Source organism: Myxocyprinus asiaticus, chromosome 34 (genome assembly GCF_019703515.2).
Source record: "Myxocyprinus asiaticus isolate MX2 ecotype Aquarium Trade chromosome 34, UBuf_Myxa_2, whole genome shotgun sequence".
Classification (NCBI taxonomy): domain Eukaryota; kingdom Metazoa; phylum Chordata; class Actinopteri; order Cypriniformes; family Catostomidae; genus Myxocyprinus; species Myxocyprinus asiaticus.
In genome coordinates, this window is record NC_059377.1 from 7,928,845 (window position 1) to 7,951,753 (window position 22,909).

The 22,909-nt window shown below is 35.4% G+C and overlaps 1 protein-coding gene across 3 annotated transcripts in view; it reads right to left on the reverse strand.

The window, feature by feature from the left end:
• The window catches only part of rims2b (regulating synaptic membrane exocytosis 2b), a 217,071-nt gene that overhangs the window by 41,276 nt on the left and 152,886 nt on the right, over nucleotides 1–22,909 (reverse strand). For 2 of the 3 annotated variants that reach the window (XM_051670286.1, XM_051670285.1), the window contains exons 1-4: nucleotides 5,941–6,378; nucleotides 5,243–5,290; nucleotides 4,382–4,417; nucleotides 1,889–1,921 (exon numbers count right to left, since the gene is read on the reverse strand). In XM_051670286.1, the coding sequence (XP_051526246.1) occupies nucleotides 1,889–1,921; nucleotides 4,382–4,417; nucleotides 5,243–5,290; nucleotides 5,941–6,316 (493 nt within the window). In that variant the 5' untranslated portion in view covers nucleotides 6,317–6,378. Of the gene's footprint in view, nucleotides 1–1,888; nucleotides 1,922–4,381; nucleotides 4,418–5,242; nucleotides 5,291–5,940; nucleotides 6,379–9,537; nucleotides 9,571–10,661; nucleotides 10,772–14,233; nucleotides 14,420–17,199; nucleotides 17,275–17,477; nucleotides 17,538–19,280; nucleotides 19,377–22,909 lie in introns of those variants that run through there. The other variant, XM_051670284.1, reaches the window with a different exon arrangement.

The window sequence follows — 22,909 nt, forward strand, 5'->3', positions numbered from 1 at the left end:
CACAATTAGGTTTTTCTTAAATTATATTGCCACCTAGATTCATAAATTGAGGTAAATCTGGCATGTACCCTCAGAATGTCATGTTGTACATGTGTACCAAGTTTTGTTGAGTTTGGATACTGCATTCACAAGATAAAGGCCAATTAGTCATTATGGGCCACATCCAACATTTTCTGAACGATTAAATGAATACTATTGCTTTTGATAATTTTTTGTCAGGAGCATCTCTAGATGAGTTAGAAAAAGTAGATAAAAAAAATAAAAAATAAAAGTTTTCTTCCGAAAATGGAAATCCACATGACCAAATGATTTGGGGGCACTGAGGGTTATAGTGACAATACAGATTTTATATTCTAGCACTTATGGTTCTGTAATTATTAGCAAAAACGTATATTTTAAGAATGTGTAAGCACTTAAACCAAAGAAGATGCATGCCAGGTTCCAACTTCCTTGATGAAACAGCTATTATTAAAGGGCCACCTGTGGACACAATTGGACGAAATTTGGCACGCATCCTAAAAATGTAGTTTACCAAGTTTAGTTAAGTTTGGACTTTGCATTTAGAAGGTACAGGTCAATAAGTCAATATAGGCTACGGCCAAACATTTCATTGGCTTGAAAATCTGAAGCGCTTTGACGAATTAAAAAACGTATGTGTTTGGACCTCTAGATATCAAAGAAGACAAATGCCATTAAACGAATATTCTGAGTTCATTTCAAGTTCAGCTCAATCAACAGCATTTGTGGCATAATGTTGATTACCACAAAAATATATTTCGACTTGTTCTTCCATTTCTTTAAATCTAGGTTACATTGAGGCACACTCACTGTTTCAAAAGTATAGCGACAATACGTAAACAATATGTGTGTTAACATAATTTTAGTGTGATAAAATCGCTTACTAACTTTTTCTGTGTAAATTTATATCCAATTTTAAAAACATCATTGCCATGAAAAAGTAATGCTGTAAATCATAAAATCCTTAATGAAGATATAAACAACTTAACAGTTCAAATAATACACAAGTTATAACAGAAGACTTTTATAAAATTGTAAGCATCAAATTTCTGCATTTAAAACTTCCAAAAATTGGCCCCATTCCTTTAGTTCCACAAATGCTGTCAATTGAGCTTAACTTGTATTGAACCCCGAATATTTCTTTAAACAGTGTACCGACCATTTAAGGAAATGAACCAGGGTAAAATCAGAGTAAATGAGCTTTTATCATTCATTCAATGTGGGTTCCATTATATGCAATTAATAAATTCCATCCCATTTTATATTAGGTGTCTTTATCTACTATGTACTAACATTAAAATACATACAATTCAATGTTTTTTTTTATTGTGTAACAACATGTTGGTAGGTTTAGAGGTAGGGTTAAGGGCAGGGTAAGGTTTAGGATTTGGGGTAAGGTTAACAGTGTAGCTACAAATGTATTTAAATGCAAGTACTTTAAATGTAAGTACAATGCAACACATACAGTATGTACATAATAAGTGCATTGTATCACAACTTAAGTACATCATATTTAAATACAACTAATATAAAGTTGGTCCAAATTTTCTGTAGCAACAGGAAACCCCAGGTTGTACACCCTTTCATAAAACAGAGAGTTCCAATTTTACAATCTAAATGGATGAGTCACATTCAAAGCCATTGTAAAATGTCGATATGATATGCCAAACTACCTTGGCAAAGCAGCTCATCCTAATATTATGAACTGTATATACAGTATACTGCTGTGTAGGACCAAAACTTTGTCACTTTAAATATAGATTCCCTCCCTTTAGACACACACACACACACACACACACACACACACAAGACCCCTAGAGGTTCTGCTGAAGAGGGGTTTCTGTTACACATAGTCATTCTATATACAGACCTGCATCTCCATTCTCTGATACAATTTCTACTGCTGATGTGAGAACGAAACATAAAATAAGAGGAAAAACAAGACAGTTTAAACTTAAGCATGACACAATGTTATGATGGACACACAAACACACACAAGGTTTTAGATTTTAGAGAAACTCATCACTTCATAACATGCTGAAACAAACATCAAGAGAACAGAGAAATCCAACACAATAGAGTCTTTAAAAACATCAGCAGCATTAACACAAGATATGTGCTGTACTAAGCAAAGATTAATGCAAAACTCAAACTCACACTACATATACAGGTCACCATTTATGCACCATCTTCCCCACTACATTCTAGATGCAGCACTAAAATAATGTGTAACACAGCTCAATGTAGTTTATATTGATTCACATTTTGTATCCTTTGAATTCTTCTCTGCTTCTGCTTGAGGCGGATGCACAAACAAAGAGAGGTTTCACACTAAGAAATTATCAGTCTTTTATCCCATATTTTAAGGTTAATAGACATTCCTAAAATCCCTGGAGTCTCCAGTTTCAATGTGTTTTTACTTGTAATGCCATTGCGGTAAATTTACTGAAAAATATCGCCTATTCCATTCTTCTGTAGTCACACTGAGCTCAATATTAGGTAACAAATTACAATAAGGTTCCATTTGTTAACATTAGTTAACTACATTAGTTAACATGAACTAACAAGGAACAATACTTAGTTCATGTTAATTTAAACATATACTAACACATTTTTTAAATCAAAAGTTGTATATGTTAACATTAGTTAATGCACTATGAACTAACAATGAACTAACAATGAACAATTGTATTTTTATTAACTAACATTAACAAAGATTAATAAATTCTGTAAAAAATGTATTGTTCATTGTTAGCTCATGATACCTAATGCAAAAACGAATGTTAACAAATGGTAAAGTGTTACGCAAAATTTGTTTTCTTTATTTGGAAATCAATATTATCAGCACAAAAAACAGTATCTCTGAATCCTACAGTGTTGTCTTCATTTAGTTAATGGTATCAAAATGACAGACTGAGAACTGTTCATCTCAGCATCAATAACAATGTGGGCATTTATTCATCAAGTGAGCTTTCTACTACCTCAAACATTTTCTCACTCATCTGCTATGCCTGTGAGCTTTAACGTAGTTTACTTAAGCATTTCATATCTAAAGGACAGCCTTGGAATTATGTATTACTGGTATAGTTGCCTCTCACTGCAAAAACTCATCAATATTGATTTCCAGTTTGCAAATGAAATGTTCGTTTGAATCAGTTCTTTTTAATGATTCAGTCAAATTGATTCAAAATGTGAAACTGGAAATCCCTCAAATGTGAGACCTTAGTTTGGGAGTAAAACTGAGGTGGGTGACATGTTGGAAGTATAAATAACGGGACATTAGATATATGTAACTTAAACGAAATCATAGTTATAAAAAGCAGTATTTCATTACATATTTAATCACTACAAAAAATAACGTACAATTTTGGAAGTATTTAAATGACAAATGTCTTTGAAATTAAAAGCACATTGAATTGCACTTACTGAAAAATAAACGCATTGAATTAACAGTGCTTGCATTTTTTTTTAGAGGATGCAATTTCATATGGTTGTACTGTATATTTAAGCTTATTTCAATTGAAAACATTTCGCACAAAATTTTATCATTAAAAAATGCAATAATAAATATTCACCATCCAAAATTCCCCCCAAAATATTTTTTTATTTTATCTTTATTATTCAACAGGTACTATATTCAGTCCATTATATTTTGCTTTTATCCAAAGCAACTTACAAAATTAATTTAAAAAAGCAAAATGTAATGGACCGAATATTACCTGTTGAATAACAAAGATGAAATCTTAAAAAACAAATTGTAACTGAATTTTGGAATGTGAATATGCATTATTTTTTAATGGTGAAATTTTGTGCAAAATGTTTTCAATTGAAATATTCACAGATTATATATACAACCTTATGAAATTGCATCCCCAAAAAATGCATGCACCGTTAATACAATGCGCTTATTTTTCAGTTAGTGCAGTTTAGCATGCTTTTTTGTTTCAAAGACATTTGTCATTAATATACTTCCATATAAAATGCCATGCATGGACACTATTGAGTGATGGTAGGTATTGTACTCCTCCTTTGTGATGCCATTGAAATGAACCATCCAAATGAAACCATTAGCTAATATTATTTGGAATTCTTACCGCTACCTTGTAGGGCAACATACCATACCACTTTAACTATGCCAAGGTTTATGTTCTAAAACACACGTCACACTTTTGTGTATTTTAGTAGTTGTGTCACATAAAACTGTAGCTACACATCTCGAAAGATAATGCAACACTTCACAGCAAGAAGAGCAGCAAAAGAGAGGAGCTACACAGCAGAAAAGTGAAAATCTAGATCCCTTAGAAGCACCCTAGGGTTTGTCTACTCTTCTAAGGGCTAATGAAGACTACAGGTTGTGCCATACCAGAAGCTTTCCTCTGCTGGTCCTCCCATGTCACCTCTAAAGTTACAACACAAGGAGAACAGTAAATGCACCAGCTTAACAAAACTCCATCATACATACTCACTACGTCTACTCAGAGAACTGAATTTAAGCTAAAAGGGGAAAGTCAACTTCTTTGCATACTGGTAATTAAATGTGTATTTTTTTGTTCTGTAACCTGCACATACAAAGCACATTAACCATGTCTGAACAATGGTTGTATTCAATTTCCCTTTATACTGTATATTGGGAGTCCGCTATAAAAACAGAACTTAAATTCTACATCTGTTTCGTTTTTCAGATCTACTAGCTTGTTTTCATTATTAATTTATTTAAAAAAAAATAATAATAAAAAATTGCAAACAAAATGTAAATACAAATATTAATATAATAATTAAATAATAAAAATGAATAATAATTTAAAAGAATTAAAATTCGATTTAAAAAATAATGTTTCTAAAAAATAGTCTATAGTTTTATAGTCTAAGTCTAGTTGATTTCAGTTTCTGTAAAGGTGTACCATTGCACCATCTATAAGTGAATGACGGTACTCAGACTCTGTGTGGTTGCAGTGGCTTCAAAAATAATAAGCAATAATTAATCCCGAAAATAGAAAAATATGCTCACCTGAGGGTAAAACTAGAATGTCTGCTAAATATATTAAATCACATATCGGTTGCCTCTTGACCAAGACAACCATAGTATAAATACACTATATCTCTGATGACAGCCATAAGATGCCCAAGTACAGCAAATATATTCAACATCCCTGAGGCACTAAACCTCTCCAACACAAACACAGTGTAAAACATCTCTGAGAAATTCACACGCTTCAACACTTGCCTTTCCTCCCATTAACAGGTGGGGGAGCTAGAGGCTTTTCCTGGGTTTCTTGTGATGGAAATGGCACAAACACATACAGACAGTGAAGTTAATGAGAGGGTTGAGTATTATCATCAGTAAAATCCACCAACACAGCAACAATTTTACAGAGGTCTAACCACGCTAAAACAAACACATATACACAGTCTTGCTCAAGAGATGCTAGCCACACTATAAAAACTATATATATATATATAAAATAGCTGGTGAAATTATGTAAAGTTACAAGCTAATAAAGTCACTCAGACTGCATGTTTGGAATAGTATACAACCATACTACTATTTTGCAGTATGCAGTATGAATACTGTGCACAGTATGCAAATTTAATGGATCTCTTGACTAAACTCCTCCTTGACTCATTATTAGATCAGATTGCCAAGAATGATTTTTTTTTTTTTTTTTTTTTTTTTAACAATAAATCGAGTTAAAAATGCAAAGTAACTATCATTTTTATTTTTCAGGTGAAAACTGGACTTTACTTGTTGACCTAAACATGCAACGTAATCATGTCAAGTGAAAACAATTTTTGAAATGTTAATCATCATACTGCATTCTGTTTCACATATTATTTTTTAAAAATAGTAGGCAGTTAACAGTATATACTGCACAGTATGCAGTGCACTAATATTCTATTCTCAACCCATTTGTACTGACACACCTGGCTCAGATGCCTGTCGGGTGGGTGGTGGGGCTGTTGACGGGAAAGGAGATGGAGGAGGAGGGGCTGGGGGAGGGGCAGGGGAAGGATCAGAGGCAGGAGGAGGGGCATGTGCAGGAGTGGGAGGGGCTTGTGATGTAGGTGAAGTAGCATGTGCAAGAGGAAAAGCATGGACAGGAGGAGGTACGGGGGGATGGGCTGTGGTAGATGCAATGGTGGGACCGGGAACTTGAGGCTCCATCCCCACGTGAGCTTTGATGATGACAATGAAGACAACATGGTTTAAGAAAAGGGGTTGTAAACAATAAAAAGAAAAGAAACATACAAAATTAACAAAAAGGTCACATGGGAAGACATTAGGTGTGTTCGACTTCATGCAGTGCTGTGCACACCGATCGGTGTCTGATTTGAAGCAGTGCAATTTTGTCCGACTTTATGCCATCAAAGAACCATGAGAATAAGTCGACACCAGCCGGCTGGATCAGCAGCTGCAGTTGTTCCAAAGCAGCTTCACGAGCTCTGATGCCGACAGCTTATTCGTAATTGGCTAGACTCTACAATGACAATGATGACGTGCGCTTCAAGGGCTGAGTTCGGAAAGGCATACTACACATACCACTCTTACTAACTTTTGCTATGTCAGTCAATGGTAAAAATAGTTTGAGTAGTATGGTAGTATGCCATTACCAAGGTGTTTATTCTGACACTTTCAGTTCCATTTTTATAACAGTACAATTCTCTTTTTATGCAATCTTAGTCTTAAATATCATGTTTATTAATTAAAACAATTCTTTCTTCTTGTACACACAGGTAGTGTATTAAGCAGCATGTAACCTATTCAAATGAATAGTGAAATTCAAACGTCTGTCTATTTGAATTTCTATCAAATCCAGTCTGTATGCAATAAAGAAAGCAAACATCGCGCAATCTGCCGTGACTGATGTAGGTTCAGCACACGGTGGGAAGTGCAAAGTGTCTGGCTTGACGGCTCTCTTTTCTATTCCTCCACTGACTGCAACCGTCAAATCTCAACGATCAGTAAGGCAAGGCGCAGTTGAGGTCGAACACACCCATTTAAGATCTGTAGGGATGCACTGAAATTTCAACCAACAAAAATAACATAAATTATTTTCAGTTTTGGTGACAAAAGAGAAACCAGACAAAAAACTTTAGAAGAAATTTTTCTTGAAACCAATTAAAGGAAGAACATAGTATAATCACTTTAAACATTTTATAATATTAATAGAATATATACAGTATACTAATTCCAAACAGGCTGATTTCAAATCAGCATTTTCGGTTTCAGTCAAGAATTTTCATTCCGGTGCATCACTAATTATTTGTATGATGAGAGAGTGCATCTCATCTGGCTCCATAGCTCACTATGTCATGAACCACTATATCGTGAACACAAATTTGGGTACTGGCAAGGGTGTTCATCAACTGAACATTGGGACACTTATGACTCAATTACCTGCAACACGATTAGAAGATTGCCCATTTTAATGCAGCTGATATTAATCGACAACATCACTATATACATGACACTGCTGCGCTTTTTAATGGCACAATTATACGCCATGGTTTTCACAGTGCATTGTGGGAAGTTTTTAGCGAGTGAACGTTTCAGTGCACTGGAACTATATTGTGAATTGGACAGATCTAGAAATGGCCGACTCCCTGGTAAGTGCTCTAACTGATCTAGGGAGCTGATTGAGATGCACCCACACAGAACAAGACCATTTCTGCCATTGTAATGTAGTGTAGTAGTGTATACTTGTAGTGTACTGCTATTCACTAACCACCAAACTCTACTCACTTAACAGCCACAGGTCACTTGAACTTTCCGATACTACATAAAATATTATAACTGTTATTTCTCAATACCATTTAGTCTCAGCTCTAAATGGGCGGTTCTCGGCCAAATGAAGCTGCTATAGAGCCCAGACCTATTCCGTAGTCATAGGTCTGTCTACATGAGACTAAATACCATTTAAACCAAAGGTTTTCTCATTAAGAGACCAATTACATGACTATGATTATTATGATGTAATAGCATTACCAGCCATTGTTTGTGTGACTTGGGGAGGTATAGGGGACAGGGCTGGAGGTTGACAAGCCCCTCCCACTACTCCACATATTCAGGCAGAAATGAGAACAAGAAAGAAAGAAACAAATGCTGTCAGACATGAAGATGAGAACAACAAAATATGAGAAAAAAAGCAAAGAAAAGCAAAAATAACAATCTGCTCTGACAATCTACTCAAAAAATGAAAAATCTGCTTCTTTTCAAAGTCTATCTGGACTAATCAAGCTAAACTACAGTAACCCCAAAGGCAAATACAATCATCATACCATATAAGTGCATTTTGCGAACATTTGCACACTTCGCAACATTTAAGAAATACCAAAAATTAAAGTGTGACTCTGAGACTTACTAATACAGACTTTAAATACATATATATCAATTGAAAGTTCTCTAGATCATATTATTAAGATATCAAGACCATATTTGGGTGATGAAAATATGTTCCATGTTTCCTAAACAGAATTTACCAGCAACAGTCTGAGGAAGCTGGGAGAGAGCAGGGGGAGGAGCAAGAGGCTGAGGTACCACCCCTGTTCCTACTTCATTGGTTGACGAGTTGCACCAATAAAAACAAAAACAAAGCCAAATGTCAAGAAACCAACCACTAGTTACTATTAAATAGTTCTAGTCTCAAACAATTCACTAGTCTAGTAACACCAGGTATTCCCCAGCTACAATGACCAGATTTGTTTTGGTATGACGATACTATAAATACATCTGTCCAAGATATTTTTAAAACAAGTCAGTTCTCGTTGAAGAGCGACAGCTCAATTTTCCTGTACCATCTTTGCCGGCTCTGTCTTGGAGTAAATGGTATTTCATTAGTGGGACAGTAAAGATGGATTCATCATAATCCATATTTGTCTGTATACCAGTCTGCATACCAGTGGTTCTCAAATTTTCTTTTTGGTCACGCACCCCTCTTTGAAACAAGAATGGGCAGTCTTCTGAGGAGTGCACCCTACACTTTGTGAACCACTGCTGTATGCAATAATGAGGTAACCTGCCAAAACCAGCAAGATATTGCCTTAAATGTATCTTAATCATAAACTGGTAACCATCAAAGGTTTTAACTGGCCATTCTGTCAGTTACTATAAATGATCAAAGACTCCATAAAATGTCTCGAAGAGAGCAGACTTCTTTCCTGTGTTCACATTTTTCCTATTGAAACGATTAAAGTTGGGGAAGGACTTACAATATCGAAGTGCATAACTCTTTTTTTAAATACCCATTAGAGATAATCCCAGACACAAACAAATTACATGGACTTCACAGCAAACATCTATATTAATACATTTACAGGTACAGTACTACTAAGCACACTAATAGGGTTGAAGCACACAGAACTGTTAACTGTTCTGTTAACTACACTAAACAAATCGCAGAAGCAAAGCCAGTGACAGGTAAAGCACACAGACCAGAACTAACAGGCTAAGTCAAACAGAGTAAAAGCTGTATTATGGTAGACTGAGACATGTTAAACACACAGAAGCTAGAGATTACAGACCTTCATAAGGCTCAGTCACACCCTCGCCATCTTCTGGGAAAAAGGGTGAACAAAAAAACCAAGCCATGTTGTGTTATGTAAAGACGCTAACTAGATAGAATAATCTATATATCACATTGTCCAAACTGTAGTATTGACTTTATAATACTTTTGCAACAAAAGTCAATTTTGGCTGAAACTTTAGCTCTAGGTAAGTATTTGCTAGGATAAGAGGCATTGGTCCAGATGGTTGAGTAGGCGACTGTGTAGTCGTCCAACAACTGGCTAAATTAATGTCGATTTTTCTACATTTGTATACTTATTTTAGCTTTCGTAATTTTAGCAGTGTCCCTTTCGTAACAAATTCACTACCTTCAACAATAAATGTTAAGACAATTAATACAGGAATTACTGTTGCCTGCAGTGAGCAATATTCTGTTATTATGCAAAACCCCTTGTGTTTACGGACAAGGAAGTAATAGCTATGTAGCCAATTTTATGTTCATTTTTTGTCAGTTATCCTACTGAAATGCATCTGATTGGTGGCTGATTTGTGAACACATCATTAAACCAGCCTAATTATACAGGCTACTTTAAGCACATACTGTCCTTTATTAGGCACACTGCTTTACTCATTTACTTTTATTTTTCTCATAAATATATTTATTTAAATTTTTCAATCATTAACACACTTTGCACTTTCATAATCTTTGTACAAATTATTATACATATTACTATTATTATTATTATGAGTAGAAGTTGTTGGAGTATATAGGAACCTGCTGTGGATCATCTGCCACAGTGTGTGTGTGCGTGTGTGTGTTATGTGTTTTTGTACAAGCTCTGTTCTTTTTGCATATTTAATCAACACATTTTCATATGTAAATTCTTTAATTCCTAATTTATCCAGTTTTGCCATTTATTCTTAATGTCTTCTATTATACTTCGTATTGTATTACATTTTATTTATTGTATTGCTATTTTCTGTTTTTGTATTTATGTTTCTGCTATAATGCCTCAATTTCTCCCAGGGGATTAATAAAGCAGTATCGTATCGTATCGTATTGTATTTGCACCAGGATCTAGAATCAGGCACACGCACTACAAACATTGCACTATGGATCAATCCTGGTTAATCTACTCACCTCTGTCCATAGATCCCTTGGGTGGGACCTGTGGTAGCTGCCGGCCTCTCCGACTGGATACTGGCGTGCTGGTGGGACTCGTTTGGACCGAGCCAGTCCGGGGGTTTGCCCTGTGGGATAAATGGCATGTCAGTAATGAAGACAAAATGTTACACCTGAAGAAGGGTTAGTTTAGTAACCTGCACAAAACACTGCTAGACGAAAGCAGGTCACGCTGGTGAGAGAATACTAATTTAAAACAAACCCGCTAACAAGTTGTATCTGAGTAAGCATATAATGAGGAAATAGTATAAGAAAACAAACTCCACATAAAAACATATTCTGCACTGTTGCACAGAATAAGTCAGTATTTGGCACAGTTTTCAACAGGGTTAGTAAAAACAAAAAGGTAAAAACCTTTGGTGAAATGTATGTTGTGTGGGCAAGGTACGTCAACGTTGCAAGTTTTGTACAACAACCTACAAGTTTGGGGGTTAATCTCACTAAACCTGTCAAGAACATAACAAGGCCAGATTTAATCTCAAAACCAAAAGAGAGAAGTCAGAATAATTTGCATAAAGATAATGAAGACTTTTTTAAGAGGATTAATATGATTCTTGTTTTGTTTTGTGACAATTAAGAACATTTCCCTTCAAAATTCTAATCACTGTAATGTGAAAATAATGATTGACTTTACTATAATGAAAGATTATTTAAAGGGATATTTCACCCAAAAATGTAAATTCTCTTATCTTTTATTCACCCTCATGCCATCCCAGATGTGTTTGCCCTCTGATTTTTAGAAGAATATTTCAGCTATGTAGGTCCATACAATGCAAGTGAATAATGACCAGAAATTCGAAGGTTTCAAAAATCACATCAAGGCAGTATAAAAGAAATCCACACAATTCCAGTGGTTTAATCCACATCTTCAGAAGCGATATGATAGTTGTGGGTGAGAAACAGATAAATATTTAAGTCCTTTTTTTCTATAAATTCTCCTCCCTGCCCAGTAGGTGGCAATATGCACAAAGAATGTGAATCACCAAGAACAAAAGAAGTGAAAGTAAAAGTGGAGATTTATAGTAAAAAAGGACTTAAATATTGATCTGTTTCTCACCCACACCTATCATATACTGTATCTTTTGAAGATATGGATTTAACAACTGGAGCCGTATGAATTACTTTTATGCTGCCATTATGCTGTTCAAAGTTCTGGTCACCATTCACTTGCATTATATGGACCAACAGAGCTGAAATATTCTTCTAAAAATCTTTGTTTATGTTCTGCAGAAGAAAGAAAGTCATACACATCTTGGATGGCATGAAGTTGAGTAAATGATGAGAGAATTATCATTTTTGGAAGAACTATCCCTTTAAATTATTAAGCATTTGTACATCATGGTAAAATTTGTTCCACTGTATTTAATTTATGCTGATTTTGCTGATTTGACTTTTTTAGAGTTAAAATACTTTTTTAAAAATTTGTTGTTCTTATTATTAAAATAAAGTGGTCACAATGCAAAAAAAAAAAATCCTTATTTTTGAATGCAAAATAAAATTTCTATCTTTTAATTTTGTGGTAAAATATGACAAGGACATGTTCTTAACAGGCTTCGTGAGATTCACCTTTTGAATTTTGCATAAAATCACAGAAAAATAATCACTAATGTAATTCCACATATTTGACCATATAAGAGCATGCATTTTGGTTGATAAATATGTCACAGTCATGTGCATTTTAGCCACGTAACCAATATATATACGTATAAAATGCACATCAACTCCACAGTAAACACAAAGGATCTTTAAAGCACCTTTTGAGCTGAATGTCACATTTTGTTTCCAATGATAATACATGTGGCTCACATTTCACAGTAAACTGTGGCACATCCAAGAGATATTGTGTCTCTTGCATCAGTGACACCTCATGTACAAATCTAAAGATTAATGTAACATTCCTTGTGGCTTATGATGTGCCTGGCCAATCATAAGTCAAAAGGTTGTATGGCGTCTCAAAAGGTGTGACAGAGTCAGCGCCAGGAGAGGTGCCGAGCTTGTGGCGGCTAAAGCTGCAAGGAAAGTGAAAAGGCATCATTGCATGAGCACACGGCACTCATAACAGCCCACAACTCAAAGCAGAAACTGTTAAACAACAAAAAGATGATAAATGTTAGTAAACAAAAAACAATTAGAACGAATAAGAAAGTAAATCGTACAATGCCAGGTCCACACCATTATATGCCAAGAGGATATAACAGGTTTCTATAATCAAAATCAAAAGACATTAGTAGAAATCATCATCACTACTCTCTAGAGATGGGAATCGTAAGGAATGTAACCATTCTTGCTCTGATTCTACTTAACAATACGGTTCCTTAATGATTCCATTAATGATTATTTTAGTACTTTTGAGGCAGCAGAAAATAATTGATTAATAAAAAAACAATACTAAAAAAAACATTACAGATAAACTCTGTTCCAAATGATTACCTTTAACATAAAGATGCACATTCGTTGTAATTGATGGTACTTTTAAAAATGAACAACACTGATTTAAGTCTCACAAACCTTTAGTACACATAACACAATAACAGTTCTTGGTTTGTTTAGAATCGGATATGACCGAAGGGAATGACTTGCGGTTTAGTGAGTGAGTCAGATGTTAATTCTGTATCCGCTTCTAATGAGTCAGCGAGAGACTCATTTGGAAGTAATTTTGACAGATTTATTAACCCTCTGAAACCCAGCATAGCAGAACTGAAACATTTGTCTAAAGCAATTAAATAATATCTGATTTTCATTAAATATGGGTAGAAAAAACAAAACATAGCGGACACTTTGAACTGTATCACAACAATATTAAATATACTAATAAAAATAAAAATAAAACCCCAGCATTTTTTAAATCAGTGCCTTCATAAAAACACTTTCAAGGAGGAGAAAAAAAATATATATATATATATATATATATATATATATATATATTTCCCCCCTCCTATATATATATATATATATATATATATATATATATATATATCATTAATATCAATGCTTGGGGCTCTGAGGGTTAAAAAGAACCCTCGGCTCATATGAGTCATTTGTTTGATATTCGAACTAAAGTGGTGGTCCTGTATGTATGTTATTGCGTATAACTATCAAGCACAATGCAACAGAAAGATGTTGTCTATTTATTTTTTTCATTGTATTATTTTGTGGCGCCCAGTCTTTCTCTCTCATCACAATGAATTCAGATTGCAAGCTCACAAATCAGCTCAAACTGATTTTTTTTTTGTATTCTGTCTGCATCGGCAAAATAACGCAGGCTTTAGAAAAACCATTAATGGAACCAAATGTCATGAAAATCATTCAGTTCAAGTTTTTCTGAATAAGAACCAGTTCTCGATTCCCAACCCTACTACTCTCTACTATTTATAAAAATAAATAAATAAATAAATAAATAAAAAACAGCATCATTACAACAGGGTTAAAAAAAGAGGAAGTGAAGAGGGGCATTCCAGGTGTAATACAGGAAGCAGGAGGCATGGTTTCGTTTGGCGGTTTAGTGCTTGGTTGTGATTGGTCTGGGTCACCTCGTTAAGGCAGGAGAGGGAGGGGCAGATCTCCCTGACGGTAAGGATGGCATGGACCTCATGTAGCCGGAGTCGGGCCGCTCGGACGAGCGGGAGCGGGTGTAGACTGGTCGATCCATCATGGGCCGCTGGTCAGCTGATCTGGACCTGTAATGGTCATGCCTGTCCACCATCCTGCGGCTATACCTGCAGAATGTTAGTCAAAAAGCCACGCTCAGCTGAGCCCCAGTGCATCATACTGTAGGTAATCCAATAGATCTGGTAACCACATTACGTCCTTATGCTGAGTAGAACTGGTTGCTGTGAAAAAAAAAATGGAAGCTTCTAACAGAACAAAAATTAAACAGCAATCAAATGTGGCTTCAGGTTTCAGCACTGGAAGCTCTGGGTCACCAGCATAAACAGACAAAATCATAAAATGAAGGATAAATGGCAAACAAAACAAACATAAATACTGTAAGTGTTAACCAAGGCAGGCCAATAATTTAAAATGTTAAGGTAAACAAAATTTAAAAAGTTAACAAAATACATCGAAAATCCCCTCTTTCACCATCAGGCAGCTGCTGTAAAGAATACTAGTTAAGCAAAGTCAACATATTTCACGCCAAAAAAGTAAAGGCTTGGGTATACTTCGTTTTTCCGCATACCGACTTGCGTCGCACACAGTCGAGAGCTCAGCATTCCTAAGTATACTCTTTTGATGGTGAGTGAATCTGAACGGGTTCAACGCATACTCAGTATGGCTGCTTTGAGATGCTCATCTCTGGCTCTTTTAGTACAATCAACGGCGATGCGCACAGAGGCGGACTGTCCACGTATCGATAAAATCTGGGCCACGCGCAGACAGTTCAGGCAGACTGTGCTGATGATGGAATTTGTGGCATGCATAATGTGTGCGTTCCGATTAGCAATGCGGACAACCAAAGTATACTTTGGCCTTAAGACTCTTGACTACAGTCTACTCATCTCCTATGTCTCTACGACAGCCTACTTGACCACTTGTACTAATTCTGCCATATTACCTGAGATCTTCCTCAAGGTGCTCATGGTTAGCAAGGAATTCGGGGATATGATCCTCTCTATGGACGTACATGAGAGAAAATGCATAAAAATCAATTGATCTTTGTGTTCTGCAGGATAGCTGACAGTTCGAGCCGTCAGGAGTTTCTGTATGACCTTATAACTAAAAGGTGAATATATATTGGTATATACAGTATAAATTAATTTATAGTATACTGTCCAAAGTGCGATTCAGTTGCTAGACCAAACAAAGTTAATTAAAACTAAACATAACTAGATTTCTACATATTTTTTTCTCCCCTTTTCTCCCCAATTTTGGCATGCCCAATTCCCAGTGCGCTCTAGGTCCTCGTGGTGGTGTAATGACTCGCCTCAATCCGTTTGGCGGAGGACGAATCTCAGTTGTCTCCGTCTGAGACGTCAATCCGCACATCTTATCACATGGCTTGTTGAGCACGTTACCGCAGAGACCTAGCCCGTGTGGAGGCTTCACGCTATTCTCCACGGCATCCACGCACACCACGCGCCCAACCGAGAGCGAGAACCACATTATGGTGACCACGAGGAGGCTAACCCAATGTGACTCTACCCACCCTAGCAACCGGGCCAATTGGTTGCTTAGGAAGCCTGACTGGAGTCACTCAACACGCCCTGTATTTGAACTTGTGACTCCAGGTGTGGTAGTCAGCGTCTTTACTTGCTGAGCTACCCAGACCCCCTAGATTTCGAAATTTTTAAAGTTGCTGCCATACTACTAGGGTGATTGTGCATTTTTTTCATGTATTACTACAGTATGTAGTGGCTAGGGTGTTCTGGCTCATGCTAATGAATGCTAATTAAAACAATGAAGTGCAACTGATGTATCCAACTTCAATTTTGTCAAATATACTACAAGTTGATTAAACTATCTAATGTAGAAAAGTTGAGATTACTTTAGATTAATAAAGTCAACTTCTATGCCATTTAAGTCAGAGCAACTTGAGCACATGCAATGTCAAGTTTGGTGGTGAAGGTAGAACTTACAGGCTTTTGAGCATGCTCAGTCTGATCACTGACGCTCAGTTCTAATATTAGGAAATTTAAAAACTAAATATCAGGGGATTTAAAAATGTGATTTCAACTCATGCCTTTAAGGATGTTATCCAGTAGTCATAAACATCTGTTAAAGTCATGACAAGGTCTTGAAAATTCATGGGCCAAAATCTATGGGAACCTTGTAAGGCTAAGCACTATGAACTTCATATTGTTGCATCTGCTACTGAGTAAGCCCACTGAAGAAGCATTGTGGCTGAAGGCAATACCCACAATCCCATGCACTTGAATTTAAGCGTGTTTGCTCAAAGTGTGCCGGTTTATGAGGACATGCACATAATTTGAAAATAATCTGTTTTGAATTAATAGATGTTTTAGCTCAATGTGTTTTTAATTATGTTTTTCTGTAAAAAGTTCACTTTGATCGCATTGAAGTTTCTTCGGTGATTTGCAGCTGGTTGACTTACTTTTGTAAGATAATTCAACTTTTTTTTTTTTTTTTTTTTTACAGTGAGTCCTTTCTAAAAATGATCTGATTATTTTCTTTTACCAGACTATGTGATGACATATTAATTGTGTAAATGATCTTGTGTCGTGAGGTACTTGCTGTTAAAAGTTAATTGTATCCTGTCAAAGCACAACTACATCTAATTTTAACTAGCTTCTACACTGAATTCAATACCTTTCTGTATCTGTAGAGGGTTCAATTTCTATTCTGGGGCATGTCCTACTGAATAAACCAACCTCAATGTTAACATGGGAGATCTATAAGTGTACTTTGTACCAAAATTAGTAGAGTATATTCCAAATTTATTTGCTAAAAAAAGGCTTCACAGACACTCAAATCCATTACTGACAACTGGCAACAAAAGAATGTGATGCACTGTGGGTGTTGATCTCTCTAGAAGCCTTACCTGTAGTCTCCACCACTTCCATTCATGACATGATTAGGCCATGGAGTAGATACATGATTGGGCCCATTGTAATATCTTTAAATGAAGGTGGAGGATCGATAGATTGGTAGATTGAAAATGAAGAAAGGAAATTATGATTAGAATGACACAGTGGATTTAGGGCAAGGGGTGAAGGCTACATCTGTAACTATATAAATATTCTACTTGAACACTACGACAGCTACATAAACAAAGTCAATATAGTATTGTATGCCTTAACTAAGGTTTCAGTGTTTTACCTCTCAGGAGATTCAAATGAGTCATTGTAGGCAGACATTTGTCTATCCCTCTTCATTCTCCTGAACATAAAATAACACAATCAGATCCTACATACCCACAATTATCTTCTGTTTGACAAAAACTCACACCAATACGGAAGCCCTAAGATGCCATGGATTCACATATAGTTTTTTCTTCGTTTTCATGTGATGATAAATTATTTTTTTCTCTAGAAATTTTAAGTAATGTAATTAGCTATGTCATTTTCATGAGATATAAAATACTGTTTCATTGAGATAGGGGACAATTTTATTACAATTGTGATAGCAAAACTTTGTTTTTCTGAGAAATCTCAAAATATCTTTTGATTTGAAAATACGTTGTTTTTAAACATTTTTAAAAGTGTAGTAAGTGTAACAGTTTCATTATCTCAAGATCTCGAAAAAAAAATCTCAATAAAATTGTAAGTGATATCGTGTGAAATTAACATACTGTAATGTAACTACTGTATATTTTATTTTATTTTATTTTTTATTTTCTATTTTTTATGTGAGTGGTGCTTGCTCAAGAAAAACACTGCTACGATGTTAGGGTTTTGTGGGCAGTAGCCAGGATGTTGCTATCTGGTTGCTAGGTTTTCTGAGTGTTATTTAGCATGTTGCTATGTGGTTTCTAGGGCATTGCTAGGTGGTTGCCTACTGGCATACTCTATGATATTCTGGTCCATAGACATAGGTTCCTCCTTCAATGTAAGCCTATGGGATTTTTTATTTTTTTTTAGTTTCCACCAGGTAAACATCGTAAGTCTGATTGCTTAAAGTAATATCATACCTCTTCTCAACAAGCCGCACAAATAAAGGTATCATGTTTGTTGCACAATCAGTGTGGGATGAGTTACATGTCAAAGTTTGATACTTAGATTTAGGGGTTTATTCAAACACCTAACTCGAAGAATTATCAAAAGTAATAGTTGTGCTTGCGATTAGGACGATTAACTTATCACAAGGCAATAGTGCAAAAAATATATGTGAATCCATGGCACTTTAGGGCTTCCATACACCAAAGCTGGTTTGGTCTACCCCAAAATATTTGGGACTCCACTGAGCCTACAAAGCACATCCTGTATACATTAAACTCCACTTTTCAGAGGGGTGAATAAATAAATGTATGCTTTCCCTGTGAAAATCCACTGTAGCTTGCTTTTTTCTGACTGGCATTTCTGTCAAAGTGTGAAGCTACTTGACTCAGTACTCAAAGAACTTGTGCCCAGTCATCAAAACAACACAAGCCCATCCTCAGTCATCTATAGAGCAGCACTGAAGACACAATTCATTACGTTGCAGCAGGGAAGGGTGGATTGGGTGCAGCTAAGGACATGTAAACATACACTGCGCACACTCCCTTTGGGAAATGGCGCTCCAAGTTTATTGGCGTATTTAGTGGTGTAGTCGGCAGAGTTAAAATCTGAATGCTTTAATGTACGTTATCCACTTGAGAGGACCATTAATTACTCCATATCATTACAATGACTGCACAAAGCTTTCTCAGTAGGTGGAAGAACGACACTCAGCGTTTGCCAATGCTTTTCAATAATAATGCAATAATGAAGCATTTGCCATATGCACATTTCACTGAGAAAATAAGCCATTCTGTAAGACGCAATAGGTTCCTTACCCATTGGAAATCTCGCTAAAATAGATCCTAATCTACAAATCACAAATCAGGAGGCATAAACTTGAAATATTTTTAGGTGCCACTAGCTATTCTAGTTAGAACTACTACCCACAGCACTAATACGGGAGTAATCCACTATGGTTTACTACCTGTCCATGCTATTGTACGACCCATCTGAGTATGCACGGGCCATCCTAGTGGAGCGTAGTAACTTGACCGCGTCTTCACGATAGAGGGGGTGCAGACTGATCAGAAGAAAAGAGAGGCAGAATGCAATAGAGAATTGTGAGACGAGTGGTTGATATCTCGGTGATAAGGAGGGGGGAGGGTGGGCTCTTTCTCTTTCTTTCACACTCATGGACACTTCCTCTCTTAGAGAGTATATATAGGCAAAGATCATCCAAAGCGCACAAGCAGAAATCAAAATGACCCTGATTTAAGAGAACTGGCAAATATGCTGAGCTATCAAAACTGCAACAAATAATTTATATTGCAGTACACACCAGAATCAGCAAAGATGGCTGAAGCCCTCTCATTCAATCCACAGTAAAAAGTGCAGATATAGTGCCTTACATGAGGTTAGAAAATGTGCTAGCATGACTAATTGTGTATTTTACCTCAAAACTAGCAAGCAGACAACAGAGGAGTTCTGTCCGGCTAAAAACAAAACAGTCAAAGCACTCTAGTGTTAGAGATCTGCTACCCGACCTGAGCCCGACAAGATCCGACAAACCATCAGGTTTCTAGCAACCTAGTCTCATAGAATGAAAGTTACAATAACTAAATTTTTGCAAACTTTTACATGTTTTATGTGCCACTTTCTACATTTTGCTGCAGTTTCCTGGTGAAATGAACACTAGAGGCGCTACAACACTTTCATACAAATCACAGGTACTATGGCTGTTTATGACTTTATAAACACGTATTTTTCACTCTGTTACTCACACACTGCTATGTTATGATATCAAAACACTTTTACTCTAACGAATTATTTGGAAAAATGATACATTTTAACTAGCGCTGTCAATCGATTAAAATTTTTAATCGAATCAAAAACATGGTATGCCGATTAATTAATAGAATTAATCACAAATAATCGCATATATAAATATTTCAGAGAAAGCCCCTCAAACAACAATACTTATATTTATAATTATAAAAAATTATTAATAGTTATATTTAAATAATTAAAAATAAAATATAAATATAATAAAAAATAATTATACAGATAATTAAAATGCATAACATTATTGTGGCACACGATAAAAGCATTAAAAAAGACGGTTACATTTTACAATACGGTTCCATTTGTTAAAATTAGTTAACAACATTAGTTAACATGTACTATCAATGAATAATACTTTTACAGCATTAATTAATTTACTAGTTAATGTTAATTTCAACATATATTAATACTTTTTTTAATTAAAAGTTGTGTTTGTTTACATTTGTTAATGAACTATGAACTAACATGAACTAACAATGAACAATTGTATTTTTATTAACTAACATTAACAAAGATAAATAAATGATGTAACAAATATATTGTTTATTGTTTGTTCATGATACCTAATGCATTAACTAATGTTAATGAAAGGAAACTTATTGTAAAGTGTTACCAATAAAACAATACAAAAAGTGGCTTTAGAATCCAATATATTGTTTATTTTCATGTTATCGAAAATCATTTTCCTACAGTTCACAGCAATCCATTTTGCAAATGAATTAGTCTCGGTTCCGTCGCATCATAAACATACCGTATTTAGGTCGCTGTGTCAAGTTTAATGTAGTCATTTTTAACTTAGAAAAACACGTCTTGAGATCCCTGCATTTGGAATTGCGCTCCATCAAGCTGTGTTTATCGCGAGAACGTGTTCTCATATTGTGCTGTCTGCTGTTGGTAAGTGTGGTTTGTTCCAAGGTTATTATAGTTTTGGGTTTTTAATTTAGTTTTAATTTGTATTTCGTTTTCAATTTCAAATAATTGTTTAGTTAGTTTCAGTTATTTTACCAACTGGGTTTGATAGTTTTAGTTTAGTTTTAGTTTTTCAATTAATTTTAGTTTTCATTTTTATTTTAGTCTATCAATATATTTTAGTTTTTAGTTTTATTTCTATTTCAGTTAACACACATGAGTAAATAACCTGGCAGGGGACAACTTTGTGTAATATTCTTTAAATTCAACTATTCCCTATCCAGTCCAGATTACACAAAGGTCTAGATTGTGTATAGCTAGGCTGACATACAACATGGTAAAAACAACCAAGAATGACTTACAAATGTGGAGATACACTCACCGAGCACTTTATTAGGTACACCTGTACACCTACTTATTAATTCGCGTGGCAGCAGTGCAATGCATAAAATCATGCAGATATGGGTCAGAAGCTTCAGTTAATGTTCTCATCAACCATCAGAACGGGGAAAAAATTGTGATCTCAGTGATTTCGACCGTGGCATGATTGTTTGTGCCAGACGGACTGGTTTGAGTATTTCTGTAGTTGCTGATCTCCTGGGATTGCAGCAGCTACAGTTCTGCGGAATGCATAACACATCGAACCTTGACGTGATTAATTGCGTACATTTTTTAACGTTAATTTTTTATATAATTAACCGCACTGAATTAACGCATTAAATCGACAGCACTAATTTTAACGCTTGTATTACAGACTAACCTACATTTTCACACTTATTTTCACTTAATTTCCATTAAAAAAATAAATCCAAAGGTCCGAAATATTCCACGATCCACAATGTGAAGTTTTAATACACTCAGACTTGTATTTAATTAATATATCTTCAGTTATTTTTAACAGTAATTCATTAACAGTAATTAAACAACTCACAAATCTGTACTAAACATAGCCTAAATGTATTAAAATACACTGAACTAAGAATTTTTTAAGAGGAAAATGCCAATACTAGAAACTGCAGCCAAACATGTAAAAAATGTCATGTTTCTGACTGGGTTTCTGGCTGGGTTCGGGTCAGTTTTTCAAGTGTTACTTTGGGTTTGATTAATGAAAATTAGATTAATGAAATCGACATGTGTGAACAGATGAGTTAGGGGCTGTTAACACTGAGTGTATTTTTGCATGCGTTTGTGCTGTTTTAAAATAGTTTTTCTACGAAAATACGCTGAACAGATGTCTTTGTCCGTTGCATGGCTTCTCATTTTTTAGACAGCGTGTCAAAAAGAACTTACTTTTTTAAAAATGCATCTCGGGACACCTGCATTCTGTTTCATCGTTGCTCTGTGTATAGCTTTTTAGTGCAGATGTCACAAAGATTAGACGTTCTGAAGAAGTTCAGGTTTCAAAGAGGACTTCATATTGCTGTTCAACATGATTCCAGATTGTTTTTCACCCGGCAAAGCTGCAGTGTTTAATAAACGGTAAACAAATGTTCTTTACCTTTTGCTCTGATTAGCTAAGAGTCCGCCGTGCCCTGTTAAAACTGCATGTTATGGGGTCATGTCATGATGAATCAAATTTAACTTGATATTTTGACATATAAGAGGTCATTCTACTATAAAAAAAAAAAAAAAAAATACTGTAAATTCCAGAACTCAAAACTGAATCCCCAATGCAATAAAAGCATTTATTGAAACCAAGCTGCCAAAACACCCCATTCTCTACTTTCGCGACAACCCTAGGTCACTTGGCGTACTCATTAATTCAAGACCTCTACAGCAACAGCATCAACACCTATTTTAAAATCATCGCACCCAGGGCCCCGCTCACTGGTGCTCACTTGGCTCATAAACAGAGACAGAGAA